Source organism: Eumetopias jubatus, unplaced genomic scaffold (assembly GCF_037043125.1).
Source record: "Eumetopias jubatus isolate StellerSeaLion01/CBP00866 unplaced genomic scaffold, mEumJub1_p1.0 scaffold_16, whole genome shotgun sequence".
NCBI classification, from domain to species: Eukaryota; Metazoa; Chordata; class Mammalia; order Carnivora; family Otariidae; genus Eumetopias; species Eumetopias jubatus.
Window position 1 is genome coordinate 71,649,013 of NW_028274822.1, and position 23,494 is coordinate 71,672,506.

General features: G+C 46.3%; 2 protein-coding genes across 4 annotated transcripts in view; one reads left to right on the forward strand and one right to left on the reverse strand.

The window, feature by feature from the left end:
- The window catches only part of KREMEN1 (kringle containing transmembrane protein 1), a 67,617-nt gene extending 55,344 nt beyond the window's left edge, over window positions 1–12,273 (reverse strand). Inside the window, exon 1 of one of the 3 annotated variants that reach the window (XR_015767033.1) lies at window positions 12,106–12,273. Coding sequence is in view for 2 of the 3 variants with exons in the window: in XM_028124574.2 (XP_027980375.1) it covers window positions 12,106–12,202 (97 nt within the window). In the remaining variant the exon portion in view is untranslated. The remainder of the gene's footprint in view (window positions 1–12,105) is intronic. The other 2 variants (XM_028124574.2, XM_028124575.2) reach the window with 2 other exon arrangements.
- CUNH22orf31 (chromosome unknown C22orf31 homolog) lies at window positions 10,924–21,847 on the forward strand. Its single transcript, XM_028124577.2, is given in 4 exon segments — window positions 10,924–11,007; window positions 20,037–20,480; window positions 21,355–21,696; window positions 21,698–21,847. Coding segments are annotated over 3 exon segments (819 nt in total). The 5' UTR covers window positions 10,924–11,007; window positions 20,037–20,099; the 3' UTR covers window positions 21,794–21,847.
- The last annotated feature ends 1,647 nt before the right edge of the window (window positions 21,848–23,494 follow it).

The window sequence follows — 23,494 nt, forward strand, 5'->3', positions numbered from 1 at the left end:
AATCAAAGTGAAGTGCCCTATGTAGGACCACTCAGCATCTCTAGTGATTCTATGTTGGATGAATTCACTTGGTTTTGATCCAGTTTGGAATCAAAGTGAATCAATAAACACCAAATTCAATTATGGCATCTTAAAATAAGACAGCAGAAAACATTTTCCAATGGGAATATCTTCTGTTCCTTTAAAGATGTCTCTAAAATTTGGTAAGTGGGTAGAATTATAGAAATACAAGGCTTAGGTGGAAAAGGCTCCTTTTAATATTTAGAGGACAACACAATAGTGTTGTTAAATGTCTGCTCAACACACTTCCTACTCTGCTGGGTTTCTGGTACAGACTGGTGTCCAGTGGGAACTTGTGGGTACATCTTCAAAGCTCATGCTCCTGGGAAAAATGCCTTTTGCACACAGACACTCAAAAGCACTACAGGAATGCTTATTTCAGTTATGTGGAACCCTGAAGTAAAGAGTAAAGAGACACATGACTGTGGGAAGGCAGTTCCCAACACGGCTGAGGTAAGAGTAGTGATTCCCACGATCATTTAGACTTAGGTTATCGGATCTAGACTAGAGAGAGGATAATTTGGAGAAGGGGGTCCTCAGTATATATAGTATGTACAAGAAATCACTGGAATAAAGAGGAAAAGACATCAGATGTGGTTTGAGCAAATCACCTGGACACTTGGGGCCTGTTTCTTCACCTGTGTAACAATGGGGTTTGAGACAGATGGTCTCAGTGTCCCCTCACTCTAAACTCAAATTTCAAGATTATATGGAACTGAAGTTCAAAAGTCTATGTGACTAGAGAGTACTGATGACTCAAAATCTCTTCCAAGCTTAAAATTCTCTAATTTTGGGGCACCTGGCTGGCTCGGTTGGTAGAGCATGTGACTCTTGATCTTGCCGTTGTGAGTTCAAGTCCCACGATGAGTGTAGAAATTACTTAAAAATAAAATCTTATAAAAATACAATAAAATTTTCTAATTCTACATGTTTCTCTAATGGAAGTGACAATTCTATGGTAAAAACAACAACAACAACAACAAAAAAACCTCACCTCCGATGTGGGCCCTGAATCCATCAAAGAGGTACTTAAGCACTCTTTTTGCTTAGAAAAAAAAAAAAGCAAGACAAAACACATCTTCAACAAATAAAAATTACAAAGAAAAAAGAAAAAGAGGGGAATCTTATAGGTTAATAGAGACTCTTGTCACATCTCCTAAATATACCTTGCTTAGATCCTGAGTTAAACTGTAAAACAACCATTGAGACAACTGGGAGAATTTGAACACTGATTACTGACTGGATATTTAATAACATTAAGGAATTATTGTTAGTTTTTCTAAGTGTGATGATGGTAATGGTACTGTTACTATGTTTTTGAAAAGAGTTCTTATTTTGAGAGACATACTAAAATACTTATAGATGAGAAGATATATCTGAGATCTATTACAAAATAATCTAGTTGGGGCGCCTGGGTGGCTCAGTTGGTTAAGCGACTGCCTTCGGCTCAGGTCATGATCCTGGAGTCCCGGGATCGAGTCCCGCATCGGGCTCCCAGCTCGGCGGGGAGTCTGCTTCTCCCTCTGACCCTCTCCCCTCTCATGCTCTATCTCATTCTCTCTCTCAAGTAAATAAATAAAATCTTTAAAAAAAAAATAATCTAGTTGGTGAGATGAAGCAGGTACAAATGAAATAATATTAGCCATCGTTGATCATCATGGAAGCTGGGAGATGGATACACGGGACTTCCTTACATTCTTCTATTTTTACATGTAAATTTCCCATAATAAAAGTTTGTTAAAGGATACTTGAAAACATGCTGTTTTATAATTAATTTACCTTAGTTTCTTTTCAAAAACTATAAACAAACTCAATCAGCTGAAATTCAGTCATCTAAATTCAAGATAGACATTCACATATCATGTTCTTGGGCTATGTATTAACAGTTGAAATGACCATAGAACAAGCTGTACTTTTGCCCAAAGTAGAATTACCATAAAAAGAATCACTCTAGGGGCGCCTGGGTGGCTCAGTCGTTAAGTGTCTGCCTTCGGCTCAGGTCATGATCCCAGGGTCCTGGGATGGAGCCCCACATTGGGCTCCCTGCTCGGCGGGAAGCCCGCTTCTCCCTCTCCCACCTCCCCTGCTTGTGTTCCCTCTCTCACTGTATCTCTTTCTGTCAATAAATAAATAAAATCTTAAAAAAAAAAGAATCATTCCAATTTTTTTTTAAGTTATCAGTTTTTTCATTAAAAAATCTTTTAGGTCTTTCTTTTTATTCAAGGAAACAGTGTCCTTAAAAACAGTAATGGAAGAAAAGAAATATGCCTCTCAAAGTTACTTTAACTGAAGAATTTATACTTTTGGAAGAGGGCTTGAGGTCTTCTATTTGAATCTCTAGTTTATTCATCTCTACTAACAGATGAAATATTTAATTACTTAAAAGACTATTCCAAGAAAACTGAACCTACTGTACAGCATAAGACCAGAGGTTTACGTTCAGAAGACCCATGAAAACACTTGAGAGGACTCCTTATTGTTATATAAAAATTTGAAAAACAACCCAGAATGCAGTGCTGCTTGGGTGCCAACCACTCTTTTCCCATCTGGCTCTCATCTCAAATCTGCTCCACTCCTACCCAGGCAGACCCACTGGAAAACATGTCACGGTTGCCACTGTGAAGGACATGTGTTTCTGCCAGGAACAGTCACCATGAATACGCAGTAGTGCTTGAGGAATTTAAATCAAGTATGCATTAGTGCTTTAGGATATTAAAAAAAAAAAATACAATCATCAAATTGAAGACCAAAAGATAGCTTCTGAGAAAGAACCTAGCTCTATTACATATACAGAGAGATGAGGCCAAGCCTCGGTGAAAGAATGGACACACTCAGACAGAGGTCGCCAGCTCAGAAGAACTTTAGTTTCGTGAATTAACCATGGATTTTACTGCCAATGCCACCAGAACATATTCTATCGCACTTTGGTGATGGCACCTGTCTTGATATAATATTTGAATACAAATGGATCTACTTCAATCTTGAAATGAAATTTCACACTAGACACAGTTTTCACATAAGGAAACAGGAAGTTTCTGATGTTTTAAAGCTCAAAATCCAGTTCTCTGATGGCAGTAACTTAGTGCCTTACAAATCAACTCTAGAGGAAACAAAAACAAGACAAAAAGATGGAACACTATTTGAAAGGTGTCTAGAACAGACAGCAGTGCTATAGAAACTGGGGCCTCTAAAACAAGTCCCATGGTACAGGCTGCCACAGCCTGGTCAGACTTGATCACCTTGAACTGTAATTGCTCAAGAAGCACCTGTCCCTGCTTCCACTAGCCCGTGAGTTTCTTGAGCATCTCACTCATCTTTGTATCTGCAGTAAGTAGAAACCACTCAGAACGTGACTGGCAAATGTTAGTTGAATGAGGGAAGCGGGTATATGGGGGAACTGGTGTGAAAATGCATTACAGACATATTCAGAGTGCCCTGGTTTCCTCACCAACTGATGCCTCTAGGCTAGCAATCATGACTTACCTAGGAATGACCTGTGAGAATATGAGAAGTTCCAGAAAGCAGGTAAATCACATACTTGAAAATCAAATACTTGCTATTTAAACCAGAGGAATCTGCTATTAAAAGGAAATCTATGGTGAAGCCATTTGTAATAGGGAATAATCAAACCCCTTTATAATGAAAATATACATTTTTTATTCTGAGTTTGCTTTAAGCAAGAGGCACCTGGCACAAATCCACACTCTGTCTCACCATCTCTTGACCAACCCTATTTCACGCTGTCTGAACCTCTCAATCAGTATAAAAGGAGATAAAACAAACTGATATAATCCAGCTTCTAGACAAGTTTCATCAGTATTGCCTGTGCCCTATTGTTAATTTCAGATAGCAAGAAAGTTCCCATATGATAGAGCCCTGGAGGGCAGCCAACACTCCATGGAAGCCAGACTGTGGGCTATTTAGCTTCCCTTGGTTGATATGGGCTGGCCAAATAACACAAGAATTCTTGAGTTGGGAGCTGACTAGCAGGTCGACAGCATATCCCTAAAGCACATCTTTAAAGTAAAACCTAAAGCAACAAAGTTGTAGTCTTTTATGAATTGGCACAGGGATGAGTCCTAGTCAGAGATGCTGGGCATACAGTAGACACGTGAAAGGCACTTGTTAGTTGGTCCCAAGATAAAAACATGATTCAAGTGACAAGTTTCAGACATTCTGGCCAGGGAGACAGTTTTGGGCGGAAGGAAAGACTCAGTGTAGCACTAACTTCTAAACAAAAACAAGCAGAAGCTGTCATGTCTAGCCAGCCAGTGCAATAAGGGTAGATGGTGACCAACAGATTGATTTCACAGTCAAAGGTATCAAGTTTCACAGATCTAGAGTAGGGTTGCCAGATTTAGCAAATGAAAATATAGGATGTCAGTTAAATTTGAATGCCAGATAAACGACAAAAGCTTTTTTAAGCTAAGCATGCCTAAATACTCCATGAGACAGACCTAATACACACAAAAATTATTCATTATCTGACATCCGAATTTAACTGAATGTCCGGTATTTAATCTGACAATCATACTCCAGGGAGAGTAGAAACACGTTGACTCTCAAATGTCCTTATTCCACTTAGGTTTCCAAATCGCTGTCCACAGAAATGCTTACTTGAGAACTCAGATATGGATTATGAAGAATCCTTCTTAAGAGTGAAACAAGATGTTGATCAGAGATGCCTTCTAGGTCACGGCGAAAGGAAGGAAAAAAGAATAATACAATTAGGATGGGGTTTCTCAACTGCGGCACTATTAACATTTGGAGCCAAACAGTTCATTGGTGGGGGAGGGGGGACTGTCCTGTGCACCGAAAGATGGTTGGCAGCATCCCTGACCTCTACCCGTTAGATGCCAGTAGAATATCCTACCCCCAACCGACCCCACCCTGAGTTGTGAAAATCAAAAATGTTTCCAGATAATAAGAGGCACCTGGGTGGCTCAGTCGGTTAAGTATCCCACTCATGATTTTGGCTCAGGCTCTGCACTCAATGGGGAGTCTGCTTGGGATTCTCTCTCTCTCCCTTTCCCCCTCCCGCTACTCATGATTTCTCCCTCAAGCTCTCTCTCTCTCTCAAATAAAATAAATAAATCTTTAGGGGAGCCTGGGTGGCTCAGTAAGTTAAGCACTCGACTCTTGATTTCAGCTCAGGTCAAGATCTCGGAATCGTTGAGACTGAGCCTGGAGTGGGGGCCCAGCGTGGAGCCTGCTCAAGATTCTCTCTCTCCCTCTGGCTCTTCCCTGCTCTCATTCTCTTAAAAAAAAAAAAAAAAAAAAAGGTCTCCAGATATTGCCAAATGTGCCCTGGGGGCAAAATCTCCTCCAGTTGAAACCACTGAATGAGATGAAATGGTCAAATAAACAGAAAGTGTCATATCCATTAACCAGTGGTCACATAACAAAAGATTCTTCTCAAGGGAGAAATTCTCAGCTCACCCTGGGCCCCCTTAAGCCCATAATAAGGATGAGAGGCCTACTCATTTCAGCTAAGACAATCAAAAACCCTTCATCTGCCACAAGTGCTAGAGAAGAATCTTTGGTGAGCCAAGCCAATGAAGCTCTGCATGGCTATGCACACATCATACCAAGCAGGGCGTCGTACCCAGCCTTTGAAGACATTCCTTTTAAGTTAACCTCCCTTCCAACTAAACTTTTTCCAAATCTCTTCCTGCCATTTGGAAGTTGAGTGATTCTCAGCTGAAAAGGCCTGTATATACGAGGTGCAGATGGCGGCAGTTACGGCCCTCACCAGATGCTGCAGTCTCTAATTTGATTGAAAGGATATAATTAGACAACAGAAACACTTTAATGAAAGAGCAAAACATGGAGGGAGGGAAGGATTGAAGGCCCTTAAGTGATGCCAAAACACCCACCAGTAATAGAGGCTTTGAGTCTGGGGCAAGGAAAGGGGAAAGCCCCTTAAAAGGACTGTCCCCATCCTGTTTATTTCCCCATAGACATAGGAATAGGGATTTTATTATTGTAGATTTCCACTGTATTTTATGTGGGAACAATCTGATTAAAACCAGAAGAGTCTTCGGAAGAACATCAAAGAAAAACAAATATGGCTTCTGTGGTCATTATTAAAAATATTTTTACCAGCCCAATAATCTTCTTTGAAGATGAATTTTTATAGATTGAACAGCAGCAAGTAATTTACATACTATGATGGCATTGGTTAATGATCGCTACCATTGTAGAAGAGGACCACTTGGTCGCCATGTTTTCATGCAACTTTAGGCCACCAAGGAACATGGATAGCCATTTAACATACCTGTTTCGAAGGCATAAAGAAACCATGTAGAACTAGTCCTACATGCTGATGCTGCAACCATTTTGAATCATCTTTAAAAGTTGCTTATGCTGTTTTTTACCATTTCCTAGCTTTCAAACTTTGAGTGTGAGTATACTGTTCTGGTTCTAACCAAGAATCTAACCAAACTGAAAGAAATCCAGCCCTCATAGTCTAAAGTTGCTAATGTGGTGTGACACTCGGGTTTGGAAGCGGCTGCAGCCTCCTCGGCCCACCAGAAGCAGGGCTGGCCCTTGTGGTAAATTGAACAATAAAAGTTTAATGCTTTGGTGACTTGCCAAGGATTAAATCAGTGGCAAGAGAAACTAGAAGCTGGGCCTAGCAGAGGGGCAGCCCCTAGAGGGTCCTGTTATAATTGGGAGAAATAACGGCAACCTTGCATGTTCGGTGGCCTAAAATCTCTTGTCTGCCAGGTGCTTCGTAGCACCTAAGTTCATTTCTCTTCAAACTGTTGCAAGTCTGGGGTGCCTGGCTGGCTCAGTAAGTACAGCGTGCGACTCCTGATCTTGGGGTTGTAAGTTCAAGCTCCACACTGGGTGCAGAGGTTACTTAAAAATAAAATCATAAAAAATAAAATAAAATAAACTGTTGCAAGTCCAAGTTAGGGAGGTGTTTCCCTAGAAAGAAGACTAAAAGGGGGTGGGGGGGGTCAGGGAGCAGGGAATTTCCTTAGAGGAGAAGGCAAATTTCTGTAGAGTGGTTATTTTTGAGAAGTATGGACACCCTTCTGACATTTCCACAATGGCCTCTTTCCTTTCTCTGTCCAGTCTGAATCCAGGATATTGTCTCAGAGGTGAGGTCTGGGGAAGAAGCCACTGAAGACAACAGAGAGAGAGGAAAAACAGAGTGAACTAGGGCTGCTCCTCCTGGTCTAATACTTCCGTGTTCCAGCCGGACTCTCCAGGTCAAACTGCGTATGGAAGGAATGCCAGTCATTGTTCTGCCCCATTCACGGGCTGCGCAGTGAGCCAGCCAGAAGCTAACCTGCCAAGTGGCATCAGGGGGCTTGAGATCTCATCTTAAAAACTCCACAGGTAGGGGCGCCTGGGTGGCTCAGGTCATGATCCCAGGGTCCTGGGATGGAGCCCTACATCAGGCTCCTGCTCAGATGGAAGGCTGCTTCTCCCTCTCCCACTCCCCCTGCTTGTGTTCCCTCTCTCGCTGTGTCCCTCTCTGTCAAATAAATAAAATCTTTAAAAACAAAAAAACAAAAAAACTCCACAGGTAGTTTTCTAAGGGACACATTCATATCTTCCTCTGTTGTCCTTCTTCAGGAGGCAAAAACTCAGGCAAAGGCTACAGATCCAAACTTCCGTCCTCTCTCAAGTGTTTTGCATTAACTGTTCCACAGTACAAACACAATCAACTTGGTATGTTTGAATGCTTCATTTTGTTTTTTCAAAAATCTTTTAATTAAAACAAAATAATCAGCCATGCTAAGCACATTGTTGTTTTTTAAAGGCCACTTTAAAAATGATGACAGTACCATGGAAATAAAATTCAATTGTTTAGGAAAATGATAGAAGTTTGTTTTCTTCTTCTTCTTCTTCTTCTTTTTTATTTTTTTTTCCTGGCTGTTTTTCTGTGTCTCAGGCTGGTGCCACCTGCTGCCTGGGCTTTCCTCTGAGAAACGGATCTCTCAACCGTTTGCTCCAATCAACATCTGCATAGTTGAACAAACCACGGGCCAGTTCCAAGGAAGACACTACGTTCTGTATGTAGCACACACTGAACCATACTGAATTTCTTTTTAAGACATTTTTTTAAAAGTATTATTAAAGATCCAAATGTATGTGCATGAACTTCCCCTCATGTATCTTTTTTAAGTAAAATATACATAAAATATACCATTTAAACCATTTTTCCTATACATCTCTTAAAAATAGTAAACAGCAAAATGTAAAGGGTTCATTTATTCACCAAAACCAAGTCTCCTTTTCACCTTTCCAGACCAGTGAACACTGAAAAAAAAACCCAATACATATGGACCTAAAGCACACCCTGGCAAAGTATAACTCGGGCCCAATCTGACCTACTCCCTGGTTTTGTACAGCCCATGAGCTAAGAATGGTTTTTTAAATTTTAAATGATTGAAAATAATCAAAAGAATAATATTTTGTGACATGAAAATTATATGAAATTTTCAAATTTCAGTGTCCATAAAGTTTTATTAGAACATAGCCATGCCCATTCACTTATATTTGTCTCTGGTGCTTTTGCCCTACAAGGTCAGAGTGGAATAACTGCAACAGAGGCAGCACAGAGCCTACAAAGCCCAAATTATTTACTGTCTGGCCTTTAAAAAAAATGTCTGTCAACACCTGACCTAGGACCTCATTATAGGACCCCAAATTCTAAACTAAAGATGTTATATTGCCCATCACCAAAAATACCTAATCTGTATATTGTGAAGTTATTTAAAGCAATATTTTATCTTCATCATTTATTGCTGTTGCTTTATGCTAAATAGTGATATTATCAATAATATCTATATTAAGTACACCAACTTGCTTTTATTAGTAGTGGGCCTAAATGGAACTTCTTTTTTGCTTTCAGATTTATAAAAGGTTTCACTGCATATCTCAAACATTTAAATAGATTTGTCTAGAGGCCAAAACAAATTTTCATAAAAACATCAGAGTTCTTTGATATCGGGTCAGTTTTGACAGTTTTGTTTCTTAAAATACTCAAAGCATAAAAATAATGGGTCGACATAAAAGTATGAAAGCATGTCAGTTCACTTTACTCCTATCAGCCCCTGTGTTGCATTCAGGTAAACTAACATTAATGATATCCCTAAGAGGGATAGGGCTCTATACAGTATGAAGCTCTCACCGTTCCCTGAACTCATGGGTTTTATGGCAAGACATACTACTGGCTAACAGGATGAACGCTAGATGAGGATTTGGAGGAGAATGAGCATCATAAAAGGTGTTCACAGCAAATGTAATCTGAGCTGAGAAGCTCTGTTGATGCACACCTGACAGCGCCCAAATGAAGTGAAAACCCAAGCAGGTAGCTTGCCTTAGGTGGAAAACTCAAATAGCACAATTCTACCCAGTCTTCTCTGCTCTTCCTACCTCTAGGCCTCTCCCCTACAGGTCAGTAAATTCCAGACAGGAGCCCACTTCAGAGAGCCCATCAGCCCTATGGCCCTGGCTGCCTTCCTCCTTGAAAAGGGAGTCTAGATTCTACTATCAACCTCTGTCTTCCTCCTTAACAGTTGTGAAGAAAGGGAGAGAATCTCAAAGGAAGAATAGAGAGGAGAAGGGAGATCATTTGGGGTTGGTTATACACTGTAATTAGAACTAGCATTGATGGGGAATGAGCTGTTTTTATAAAGTCAGCATTCAAAAATGCAAACCAACAGTAATTTAAATATTACAAAATTGTGCAGAATATAAATATTGAAATAATTTTTTCCATCCACAAAATTTTAGAGAAAATTACAGTATCAAAATATATAAAATGGCAAGTTTGGCATATCCTCAAGGATTTAAAAAACTAGTAGACAGCCTTGGGACAGGATGTGATGCTTTAGACCATGTGGTATCTCCCTAAAACTGCTTCTGGAACTAAAAAGGGAAAGTCACTAAAGCCCTGGTGTACCTGGATGGTAGGAAAAATTGCTGGTGAGGCTTACTGAGGCAGGAACTTGGGCCACTTTTCATAAATCACCTCACAATGGTTATTTATTTGTCCCTAACTCGGACTCCTAAATAAAAGTGCACGAAGGTCTGAAGTTCAAACTGCCTAAGAGCTGCTTTATTTGACCCCTCCTAGCAAAGCAAAGGTGCCTGAGGAGAGGATGCCACCTTCTAACAAACATAAGCAGAGCTGGCTCACTTAACACTTTTTAACAAACATAAGCAGAGCTGGCTCACTTAACTACTACTCTGCCCTTTCCAGAAGGGGAACCAGTTTATTTCCACCCATACCTCTCTCTCCGTAGAGGACATTAAATCCTGACCACACAGATGGCAAAGTGGAGCTGAGGGGTTACTAGGTTACAGTTATGTTGACATATCCTGGCTCTCAGAAAGTTCCTCCTTCATTCCTCACATACAGCAAATAGCAGAAGTGATCAAACTTCTCTAGCAGTTTTTGTAGAAGTCCCCTTGAAAGCTGCCGATCACTCAGAAACCACTTCTTGAGCCAAAGGTTTACAGTACTTGGAGACCCCCTTCTACTGATCTAAAGCCAAGGTTTGCCTTTTACAGGGCTTAATCAGACTGGAAGCTCATAGCAATCTCAGGGCAGATGAGGTGTCTAGCACTTGGTGGAGTGTGAAGCACTATAAAAAGTATTATTAAAATATGTTTATTGACTGCCTTCTATATGTGGGTGTTACCTGCAGTATATCATTTTATCTTCACAACACCTGGCAAAGGGAGTTCGCACTATCCCTCCTTTACCGATGAGGAAACTGAGGCTTAAGAGAGCTGAGTCATGGCCCAAAATCACATAGTAAGTGACAACACCCAGTCCTATCATTTTCACTCATCCAAGCTGGTAAGAAAACAAAGCAACTCTTGAGTTTTCCTTCGGCAACAAAATCCTGTCTTTCCAACATCACAGTCTGCGACTTTGGGTGGAGAACCCTCAGCCGGTTTTCCTACTCCGGCAAACGGGTAATGAACCCTTCCCGTCCCTTTCACGAATGCCCAATTCTCAACACCCAGACAACCTGCAGAGAAATGTAACTGGGCCAGACAACGCCCTCGTGCCTGGTCTTCAACCTGGAAAAAGTTCTGCTGCAAAGAAGGGTGTGTATGGAAGCTAAGCAAAGTCCCAGCTTCCATCCCAGTCCAGGGCCCCACCTCGGGAAGACCTGGCCTTGGCCTTGGCCTGGGGAGTGGGTGACCCTGTTTATAAAGTGTAGGATTACCTGGGAAATGGGGCTCTGCGCTGCACTTTCGGGATAAGCACCCTAAGATCTGTAGGGGAGGTTTCCCATCACCCCTTTTTTCCTCTCTCCAAGCTAGGCCCGCACCTGAGTTTTGGGAGGCTCAAAGCGGCCCGGGAGGTAATGAGGAGGAGTCCCGGCTGGGTACAGCGGGTCGTCCCGCGACCCGGACCTGCCTCTTGCGGGGCGAGCAAGTCAACTCGACTCCTAGCAAGGCAGAAATTAGTGTCGGGCAAGCGGACGCAGCCGGGAACCGGGCAGAGAGGCTGGGCGTCCGCTGCGCTCGCCTCCGCACCAGCTCCTGAGCCGGGAGGCGCGGGGCGCGGAGGCGTCGCCACGGGGCTTGCGGAGGGGATCCTGGCCCGCGGGAGTCGCTGAGGAGCTTGGGGAGAGGGTGTAGCGTCTCGAGGCGGGGTGCGACGCTGAGAGAAAGGGCAGGATCCCGGGAGGTGCTGGGGCAGAAGGGGCATCCCGGGCCGGGGGGAGTCGCTGAGGAACTTGGGCAGGGGGGTCCTGGGTCCTCAGGCTGAGGAGACGTCCCAGCCCAGGAGGCCTCGCTGAGGAGTCTGGCTAAGGGATCCGGGAGTAGGTCCTGAGGCAAAGAGGGCGCCCGGCCCCGGGGGGCGTCACTGAGGGGCTGGTGGGGCGGAAGCCCCGGGTTCTGAGGCGGGGGACCGCCCCGGCCGGGGGGCGTCGCTGAGGGGCTGGGAGAAGGAGTCCCGGGAAGTAGGAGCTAGGGGGTTGGGTCCCCCCAGGCGGGCCGGCCCGCGTCGCCCCTCGGGCTAGCTCCGCGCAGGGCGGGCGCCGGGGCTCGCTCACTCACCGGGTCCGGGGCCGAGGCCGGGGCTGGGCGCGGGCCGGGCCGCCAGCGTGAGCGCGGCGGCGGAGAGCAGGGCGAGGCGGGCGGCGGGCGGCGCCATGGGCCGTCAGTGCGGGGCCCCGGGGCGCGGCCCGGGGGAAAGGGGGCAGCGCGGGGAGCCGGGGGCGGCCATGGGAGCGGGACGCGGGGCTCGGGCGTGGCCCCGCCCCGGCCGCCCGGCCGCCCCGCCCCGGCCCGCCCTCCCCAGCGCCGCCACCGCCCCGGCAGTGCGGGGCCCGCCCGGCTCAGCCGCGAGACCCGAGGGGCGGAGCCGATTGCGCACGCCCTCCCTTCCCGGTGCGCGCGCCGCGCCTGCCACTCACGCTCCAGGCTCCGCCCACACACCCTTCCACACCTGGGCCCGCCCCCACGGGGCACGTTATTGGTCCGACCGAGGGGCGGGACCAGCAGGTGAGGGGCGGGGTCCGGGGCTCCGCCTCCGAGTGCCCACGCGGAGCTTTGGCTAGGTTGGAGCAGGCCGGGCGCCCAGTGACCCTTGCTCCACCCTCACTCGGGTCGTGACCCACAGCGCGGGCTCAACCGCAGCGGTAATAATCAGAACAGCAGTTTGCAAACCGCTTTTCCCTGCTTGGTTCAACGTAGTAGTTTTAAACCGGGCGCTCTGGAATCACTCTGTCCGGGTTCACATTCCACGCGGTCACCTGTAAGACCTTGAGCAGGATTAAGAAAAAATAGCTCTCTTACCTCAGTTTCTTCATCTGTTAAATGGGGGCGTTGATAGCATACTCCCAAAGCAGTTGTACTAAATGAGGCAATGCATGAAAAACTTTTACACGCACACAGTAGGAGCTTAGTAAATGTTGAGTTCCTTCCACCATCCCAGTTCTTGCAGCCACAAAGGAGGTAGCATACTGAACCCTGGTTCCGAATCCTATCGCACATCCTGTGTCAACTGGGGCAAGTTTCCTGCTCTGTCTGAGCTTCAGTCATCTGCAAAATGGGAATAATACAAGGCCGTCACAAGATTAGATGAGGCAGAAGAAAGTAAAGCGCCCAGCATAGAGTCCGGAAGTGGACGGGGCAATGAAGCTTTCTTACAGACTGGGGTACTGAGGCCCAGAGAGCGTGTGACTGAAACTCTCGGGCCCCCGCCCCCAAGGTCTTCCCCGGCTGCACTCTGGGTCTGTCCCGGGCCTCCCTCCTCCCCCGCACTCCCCCAGGCAGAGGAGGTTTTCCTTCTGCTCCCGCCTAAAGCACCGCGGCGACGCCCCTCGGGGCAGGTCTGGGCGGCGCGCCCGCCGCTTTCAAGTCCCTGGTCCCGGGCTTGCAAGTGCGGGCCTGTGCCCTGCGCGGCGGCGGGAGCTTCTGCCCTCCTGTGCAGACTCGCCGCACCCAGAGCGGGGCTGGGGCGGTCCCCGCCCCGCGGGCTCCGGGGCCAGCCTTAGGTACGCGGGCCCTTGCGCCCCCTCGCCCACTCCCAGGGTCTGCTTCCCCACAACATGCTTCCCAGCTGTTTCCAGGACCGGGCCCCAAAGGTGCAGATACCTCCCACGAGGCCTCTCAATCTTGGTCCCTCTCCACCCACACGACCCAGAACCACGGCAAGAAGAATCTTGTTCACTCATTGTTTTCACTGTCTCTTTCCTGAGCTCAGGGATCCTCTTGGGCTCCTTATTGGCTCAAGGGGACACCCCTCACCCAGTGCCCAACTCCCCCCCCACCACCATCCTCCACATCTCACCTGGTGTCTCCAACTCACCCTCTCCTTTCCACCATCTTGGACCCTTTCCACCTCCAAAACCACCTTCCTCCGGCAGGACCTGAGAACTCTTCACCTGTAACATGCGTCCCTGAAGGTGCAGGCAGGGGGAGCACCTTGAAGGAGAATGAAATGAGAACAGGTGAAAACATCAGCCCAAAGCAGACACTCAATAAAGGCGAACCTTCCTTCATTCAACAGATACTCAGTGGAGGAACATACCCAGAGCACCAAAAAGACAAGCTGGTCTCTTCCTCCTAGAAATAATGTGAATTTCAGAGAGCAAAAAGTTCTACAGAGACAAGAAAATGATGTTGAGGGAGAATGGTCTGTGAATTGTTTTAAAGAGAGTGCAGGGAAACATAGTAGCAAAGCAGGACATAGCGCTCTACAGTTTACAAGGTTCTTTGGCATCTCATCCTGGTTTCTGAGGAGGAACTAGGAAGGTGCAGACAAGAGGTTCAAAATAGGGTTTATGTGGCCAAGTCTGGGGATTTATGCCTCCTGATAGTGGCTTCAGCCTGTCCTGCCCCGCTGCAGGAAAACACTCCTGCTGAGTGGGTACCAGCCCCTCCCTTCGGTTGGTTCTCTTGGCCTTGATGCACTCTCATAGCGCAACCAGAATGCACTATGTAATTTGCAGGGCCTGGTGAGAAATGAAACTGGGGGCCCCGTGTTCAAAATGATTAAGAATTTTAAGGTGGCTATGACGGAGTATTAAACCAAGTATGGGGCCCTTCTGACTTGGGGGACGTGACACAGGTTGCCCACCCCATGAAGCTGGCTTGTACCACAGAACTCAGATACAGTGTGCAAGCTCCTCTCCCACTGGCTGCTCTAAGAAACATCCCTCTAGCCTTCCCTAGGTCTCCCTCCCCTCTCTGCTAGCTTAAAGCCCAGCACAGGTGATGGAAACAGTGCACAGAGGCTAAAAATATAGCCTAGTGGGTCTAGGTCAGGGCACTTAACAGCTCAAGGTCTTTTGCTCAGTTACATGGTCCCGGCCCCTGGCAAGAAGAAGCCTAAGATATTCATTTCAATGCTTCACATGCCTCAGTCGCTTAGCGGATTTATTTCATGGAGAGAGTGAAGACATTGACTGCAGCCCCTGGGCCTCCAGGAAAATGTTGGTGTCTGTCTGTTTGCCTACTTATGCTCTGCAGTCAAGCCCTTCAATTCCTCTGAGGGCAGCAGGATTTGCCAAGAAGCTGGGAGAGCTCAGCTGGTGGAGTTTAGGGGATCCTGGTATCTTTGAAACTCCAGTTGGAATAATTTCTGCTCAAAAGGCACCATGTTGTGGAGAGAGCCCTGGGTAAGGAGCCCGATTCTAATAACAACGAGAGCAAACATTTACCAAGGACGTTGCTAAACTCTAGGCAGGGTATGGTGCTTGCCGTCACACTTCACACAACGCTTCCAGTAGCCCTATGAGAGAGGCACCCTCACCACCTCCCTCATACGGAGAGATTGAATGGCTTGCCCAAAGGTCACATAGTGGTGGAGCTGGGCTTTGAACCCAGGCAGCGGGACTCCAGGACTAGATTCCTACATTGGTGAATTGCCTACTTGTCCTTCCGGGGTTCTGGCAACAAATACTTACCGAGTGGTCCAGGGGCACAATTAGGGTGAGGCAAGTGAGGCATTCACGTCAGGCACACAACCTTAAGGGGGCCCAAAAAACTCAGTAATCAAGATAAATAAATAAATATTATTTAATAAGCTGTAAAAATAGACTACATATATTTCATAAGTATTATTTCAATGCAATATCTTTAGGAAGATAAATTAATGCCCTCCCGAAATTCATACTACACGAAATATCAAAATTTTAAATAAAAACAGAATCTTTAGCCTCCGGCTCGGCTCAGCACTGTACTGTTACGGATCCTGTCTCAGATTTCTGAGTCAGAAAGCTAGTGATGGGAAACTCAAGAGAAGTAGCGGTTTTGCTTGTTCTGATGGGGATAAGGGAAACGAAGGAATTTGGTTTTGAACGTAATGAATTAGAGGCATCCAGGTGGCCCCATCAGAGAACTGAGTCCGGTGGGAAGGGGTGCCCGGGTGAGCAGGGCACCCTTATTTCGTGTACTTGGCCCATGATAGGTGCGCGTTCAGCACATGTGGTTTAAATCACTGGTCCTCTGAGTTTGCATCATGGTTCAGGAATCTTCTCAAATTCTCTCATCCAAAGTTTTTCTCTTCTTTCCTAAACCTTCTACATCACAAACCTCAGATATGTTCCCATATGGGTGTGGAAGTTTACTGCTTGGGTGTTAAAATAAAAACATCTTCCGAGGAAATTAAAAACAACTAAATTCCACTAGAATCTGGGGATGGGGCGTGAAGGGGGAAGACGAGAATAATTATGACTTGGCTCAATTTCCTCGTTATCAACGGACCTTCCAGAAGGAGAATGGGAGCAAAGAGGAATCAAAGAGAGGAAGGTGGTCGTCAAGGAAAGAAAGAAAGAAGAAAGATTATAGGAGCTAAAAATATGGTGAGGAGAGCTTGGCCAGGCATCAAAGAAGGGCAGATGTGTTTCCAAACAGAAGTGGTGGTTTAGTTATGTCAGGAAGTACAGCTCCAAATGATCGGTGGAAAATAAAGGCTATTTAGACTGAGCTCAGCAGAATAAAAAGGTTCATTGGAGAATCCAACTGAGGAACAGGACTTTCAACTACACCGAAGCCCTGCTGCCTCACCCCCAGGTTCTCTGGACCAAGTGTTGGCGCCAACGGTGGAAACTCTTGCCATAGTCTCAGGACCCTGGACCAAATAGAGTCTTTCTATCTTGACTTTATAATTCTGAACAATCTCCGTTAAAGACCAGTCACTCTCCTTAGTATATCCTCAGGTACCCACTTTCCTTGCCATCTCAGGAAGCATGAGATATTCCGGGCAACTCCCACAGCCAGGGGGAAATGTAGCTCCTGTAAATCGAGCACTTCTGTGAGGCTGAAGTATCTGACAAATGTTTAGTGAAGGTGGATCCTGGGAAGAGAAATGTCATGCTACCCAAGTCAGATCAGAATCATTCCCCACTTCAAGAGGCTCATTGCTTGGCCTCATAAAGGACCCGAGATGAGGTTCATATCAAATGTTGAGTTATGTCACTCCTACCACGGGCAACAGGGGCTCAAGAAAGCGTCAGCTGAGCAAATGGGCCGCAGTAATAATATTAATAAGAACATTATTTATTGAGGCTTCCTATGTGCCAGGAGCCATACCGAGTGCCTCCCATGCTTTGTCCCATTTCATCCTCACAGTTATTCCTGGGGTAGGCACTGTTACTATCCCCATTTCACAGATGGGGAGAGTAAGGTTCAGAGATGTGAATTGACTTGCCTATCGGGAGATGGATCTGGGATGTCAACTCGGGCAGACCACCTCGTGAGCCCAGAGAAGATCTCATGTCAAGGATAGGACTAGAACGGGGCCCAGGGGTGGTATGTGGATGGGCTGGCCAGATGAGAGGCAAAGCATCACAGTGATAGCTCTGAGCGGTGAAGAGCGAGGGTGGTGTAGACCTTGGTTGAGACCAGCCTTTGTTGGTTACTAGGCTTTGGGATCTGGGGCACGGTTCTCGAGCAGCTTGTGCCTCAGTTTCTTCATCTGTAAACTAGGGCTGGTGACAGTGCTCGAACTCATAAGACTGTTGGTGGCATTTCATGAGATGATGCTTGGGAAGTGCCTATAATAGTGCCTGGCTTATGGCAACCATTTGATAAATTCAGATTTTACTGATGTAGGAGGAATAATAGCACAGGCCATGTTACCCTGAGTTAGTTCCACGGAGCATGGGGGTTACCTACTGGGAGTGAGTTACACTGCAGGTGGGGGAGGCAGATTTTGATTGAAGTTAAGAGTGTGAACAGCTCTGTGCCGGAAGAGGGAGATTCAGCACGTTCCTCAGAGTCTGAGTGGTGTCACCTGGCCGGGCATTGAGTAAAGGCCTAGGAAAGTAAATACAGATGAGTATCTGGAAAGAGGAGGTGTGGGAAGGCCAGCCTCGAGATGGGGAAGGGGAGAAGAGAAACAGAAGAGCTACTCCCAGAATTCCTTTCTTGCCCAGGAGTTCCCTTCTGTCCCTGCCCACACAGGGCAAAGGCAGACAGTGGCCCAAGAGCCTGGTGCCACCCCTCTGGGATTCACCAGCTTTGAAAGGATGCTTGCCTGCCCAATCTCCAGACATGAACAAAGGCTTCCGAGAGACAAACCCTTTTCCAGCACCCTGCCCTGCTCTAAAACTGACCCACCTCGCGGGAGGTAAGGCCAGGCTCCCCACTGAATGGGCCCCATTGTCCTCCCAAGCGTCTGTGGGTCCAGATGCCTTTGGCCTGGGGGTGGTTCCACCGCAGCCTGCAGTGCGGTCTGCCTGCAGACTTTGATTCACTCCTGGGACAACACTCAGAAAAATCAAACAGGCAACACATACGATTCCAGGAGCTCCTGCCAGCCTCATACTCTGTTTTTCCATCACTTCCCTCTCCTCCCCCTCTGGAGGGAGCCTCCTTTGGCATTTTGTGTATGAAAACTCAAAACCACCAACAGGACAAGCACCTGATAAGGAGCGAGGCATTGCCCAAGAGTTACCAGGAAGAAGCGTCTTTGTTCCTGTTTCAAGCCCTTGACACTGCTAACGGCTCTAATTACTGAATTTGCCATGGGATGTAAAATAAAACCGCATTCCAGAAACCATGTAGTCTCCCAGAGAGAGACATGTAGGGAGAGGTGCCCAGGGCGGCAGGAACGTGTTCTTTCATTTCTGGTCCCTAACCTTGGCAGCTATTCTGAGAATGTAACAGTACCTTCTTTATGTGCACGGAGAAGGCCACTTTTGCACATGTAAGGATCTATCTCACTACCTGCATCCACAAATACAGTCTGCATCTTTGACTCCCGTTGCGTGCAAAGCAATGCTTTTAAGAACGTGAGGACCTTCCTAATTCACCCAAGCCCTTCTGGAGGGAAATGAGCGCTTCACCAGCTCCTGAGGCTGCAAGCACAACAAAATAGAACTTCTTCCAGCCTAATTTAACTATAAAATCTGATGATGTAACACCCACCCACCCCCACATCACAAACCAAAGTGACATCACAAATACTAGAGATCATGGTTCAAAACTGCCTGCATGTGAGCCAAAAATCTAAACAAACTGCAATTTGCTCATACATGACTGAGGCAGAGAAAGACAGGTGACTAGAAATATTAAAACAAACCAAAGCAAAACAACAGCAACAACCAAAAAAAGCAAAAGAGAAAAAGGGAAAAGAAAATACATATTTCTTCCCCCTACTAAGCTAGCTAAAATAAAATTTAAGGCAACTGAAATAATGGTAAGGTGATTTTATTTTTTTTATAGATGACATTTCTTAGAAGGCCAGGTCTCTTTAAGTGTGTGATTCTGATTCTATCCAAATTGTTCTCTTGTTCTCGGCTGGTCCCAGGAAACGGAGGTCTGCATCACTTACGTTGAGCTTTTGCCTTTATGGGCCCCAGTATTTCCCTGTTGAGCAGCCTTTCTTGGCTCATGATGGTCTGGTTAGAAAGGTGTTCAGGGTTTGGCAGAACTTTACGTGGTGTCATTTCTTTTTTTTTTCTTTTTTAAAGATTCTACCTATTTATTCATGAGAGACAGAGAGAGAGAGAGAGAGAGAGAGAGGCAGAGGGAGAAGCAGGCTCCCAAGGAGCAGGGAGCCCAATGTGGGACTCGATCCCAGGACTCTGGGATCATGACCTAAGCCGAAGGCAGACGCTTAACCATCTGAGCCACCCAGGCGCCCTACGTGGTGTCGTTTCTGTCTTGCAGCCTGGTCGAGGGGTGACTACAGCTCCTATAGGAATCGCAAGTGATCCCATCCCCATTCCTTTCCTGCCACGGGTCCCTAAGCCTTGCAGCAGACGGGAATTGTCTTTGATTCCTTATAAATGCTCCCCAAACCTCTGCTTCCAGCCCAAGCATTGCTATGTTCTTTGAGAGCCTGAATATCATTGTGACCTTGTTTCCTTACTTGGTACAAGATGCTCTGGTGAGGAGAGCAGATGGATAGATTTCTGAGAGCTGCGTAGAAGGAATGATGTGTAAAACGATGTTTGTATTAGGCCTTCTAGTCCCTGCTTGAGAACTGGTCTTTTTTTTTTTTTTAATTCCTTTTTCTCCCCTTGTAATTCTAGCATCCTATCTATGTGAGACGAGACCCCAGCATCCCCACCTATGGGCTCCGTCAGTCTATCCTGATGAACACCAGACTTCAGGACTGCTATGTGGACTCACCGACCCTCACCAACATCTGGACGACCAGAACGTGTGCAAAGCAGAACATCAAAACCCCAGCACCCAGGACCTCTTCTTGGGAAGTTGTAAAGAATCCCTTAGTCGCCAGTTCGTTCTCCCTGATTAAGCTGGTGCTCAGGCGACAACTGAAGGATAAATGTTGCCCAGGACCAAGCAGGTTTGGAGAAGCAAAGCCCTCAAAGAGATTAAAGTCCAAGGACAATTTGGCAATAAGAGCCATGCCGCGGGGCAGGATAAGAAACTCCATCGGTTCCAAGGGCAGACAGCCAGTGGGGCAGTGCCCTGGCTCACCGAGGCTCAGGAAGCCAGCAGGAGGCATCAAGGTACGTGATAGGATGGCTGGGGGTGGAGAAAACCTGATGGAGTGGGGACAAGGCAATGTAAGCGCGGGAACACTTAATGCTTAAGTGATTTATACAGGGGGAAGGAAATCCTAAAGTTAAAGACAGGATTGTGGAGGTGGGGCTGGGGGCAGCGGCATGATGTAATGGAGAGAGTACCTGATCTGGGCTCATGCCATTTACACTCTGCCTAGTTCTACAGGAGGATGGAGTGGCTTTCATAAACACTTGACGTGAAGGGAAAATAAGGGTGCGAAAGGCCCGGAGATGGGTGGTGCTCTTAGGCACACACACCCAAACACCGGAGGTGAGCCTTAGATCTTGCCATGAACTTCCACCTGGGGAACCTACATCCAGAGAGGTCCATCACTCCACGGGGCTGGCAGAGCTCAGAGTGCCCCCTGGAGCTAGGCTGTCCTGCTCCAAATCCCGGCTCTCACTATAATTGAGGACAACCGTGGGCTTAGCCTCTTCGGTCTCTCCCCCATAAGGTTTCATGAGGGTTGAGTTAATACAATGCACAAGGTTTTTGAACAGAACCTGGCACAGAGTAAATGCCTAAGATCCTTCGTGGCATTCAGTAGAGGACAGACACTGTGGTTAAGAACCTTCTCACCGTGCCGACTTGGGCCAAACATATCCAGTTCCCTTGCCTTTAAAACGGTCTCCTGCTGACCTTACAGGGTTATGGGGAACGCACGCAGTGGCATACATGAAGGAATTCAGGAAACCAGAACACGCTAGACAAATGGTGGTGGTGGCTGGAACCAAGACACTGGGACACAAATCCCAGATAATTATTCGGAGCTCCCTTCTCAAGTTTTAGCTTTGACTTCTCTGCTTTCTTCCTGGCTAGAGTAAAGAAAGTTCAAAGGAGAAAAAAGTAACTGTCCGCCAAGATCTTGAGAGCAGATATGCTGAACATGTGGCTGCCACCCAAGCACGACCCGGGGACACTGGGACAACGGCCTGGAATGGCCAAGCGTTGCTTCCCAAAACCAGAAAGAGACAGCACTTGTCGGAGAACAAGTTAACCATCCACGGCCTCCCCGCAGAGGGTTACAGGGCTCTGTACCACTCGGTGGTCGAGCCGATGCTGTGGAATCCTTCCGGGACCCCCAAGAGGTACAGCCTGGAGCTGGGCAAGGCCATCAAACAAAAGCTCTGGGAGGCTCTGTACAGCCAGGCTGCCAACTCCTCAAGGGGCTCAGGACCCACTGCCTGGCCGGAAGCAGCTGGGGGTCCACGAGGAGCCTGTGCCCAAGAAATGGCCCAAATTAAAGAGTGAGAAATAGGAACGGGAGCTCACAGGGTTAATGGATATTCTCTGCTAGATGTCTGAAAAATAAACACCACTTTGCACCTTCCGCATAATCTCAGAGTGCTTTACAAATTAGTAACTGCCTCCCTGGGAAATAAGACAAATGGGTACGAGATTCATTTCATACTGGTGGCCCTTCTCCACTCTCATGATTAGGTCATGTCGAGGGCTAAATGCTTGGGGGTCTTTTCCCTACAAGCCCCTTTCCTTAATAGGGGTTTGAGGGTCTCTCGGTCTTCCAAGGTAGGAAAAAGCCAGGCAGACGAAGTCAATGGCCCATATTCCTTATTTTTTAAAAGCGGACTATTGTTTCCCTCACAGCCTCCACACAGGGCTGAGCAGAAAAGCCACTACCGCCTCAAGGACATAATCCCACACGTTCTCTACCAGACGCTCTCTCATGACATGACCCCAGGCCCCAACAACACGACCTCTACTTTACCAGGGGAGGAAATCCTACAGACGCTTACATGAACAAGGCAGAAGAGTTAAAGGCACTGCGTCATGCAAACCTCTCCTTGGTGGGGATCTGTAGACCTTTACCAAATAGAGCAATGACAACATGTAACACATACTTGATAAAATTGTATTTTTTTTTTTACAGTCATTTGTACAATTTGTTACAAAACCATAGAAGACTACAACTTGTTTGAAATCATTTTTGGTCGGCAAATATGTAAAATCTGTGTGCAATTATCATGTATTTACAGGGCCTCATGTTAGTCATTTTCAATGATTATTCCAACAATGTCACACTCTCAACATAAGACATGGCTTAAGATAAATATATTAGTAAATAAATATTCTGAGAACATATTTCCATAAATGAAATGTGCTGCTATACATATACAGAATATACATAAGTTGTTTTCTAGCCTTTAAAACATTTAAAAAATGGTAATGTTGGAGAAGGAGCCCTTAGACCATTTTATTACAAAATCTTTACAGCAAAGTCTTTACAAAATATCTTTTAAGTGCTATGGGAGAAATAAAAAAAAAAAAACATTTCAAAATAGTGTCTTGTTAGACCAACACAATAGTTTATATAAAGAATAGAAAAAGGCAGGTCTGTTTAAAAAATAATACTCTGATTAGTAATTATTTTTTAGACCTCATTTTAAAAGCATTAGTCCTGCATGAGCTTTGAGTAGAAACTAGCAGCACATAAGGGGGGGGTCTGAGTGGTGGGACAGCAGATCGGGCTTTATAAAATGGCTTGGGTTTCAAGAGAGGCGGGAGAGATTGAGAGTCAGAGCCAGCATAAAGAGGTACCTTGTTGATCAGAACTCCCAAACCCCCATTTTTTAACTGGTTCCAGTACTCTTCAGTTTACATGGCTATCCCATACCCAGGGCTGGGCCATGGGACCAGGCCTAACAGTCACACTCCAGCGTGAGGTGTGGGGTGGGGTGGTGATTCTCAATGGAAAATGTGATGCTCCCAGTTTCCAAGGCTGTAAGACCCCAACAGACCACTGAGAGGCCCCTGACAAAGGTACTGGTCCTCATTACCGGAGTCTTACAGCTTCAAAGAAGACATTACTTTTGATTTGAATGGCAAGGCAAGAATATAGCTGGTTACTATATTCTGGTGACCTCCCTGTCTGGTGGGCCAACAGAGATTTAAGACAATGGCTGATATTTAAAGTTTTAACATTTTCATTTTTCTGCTTCTA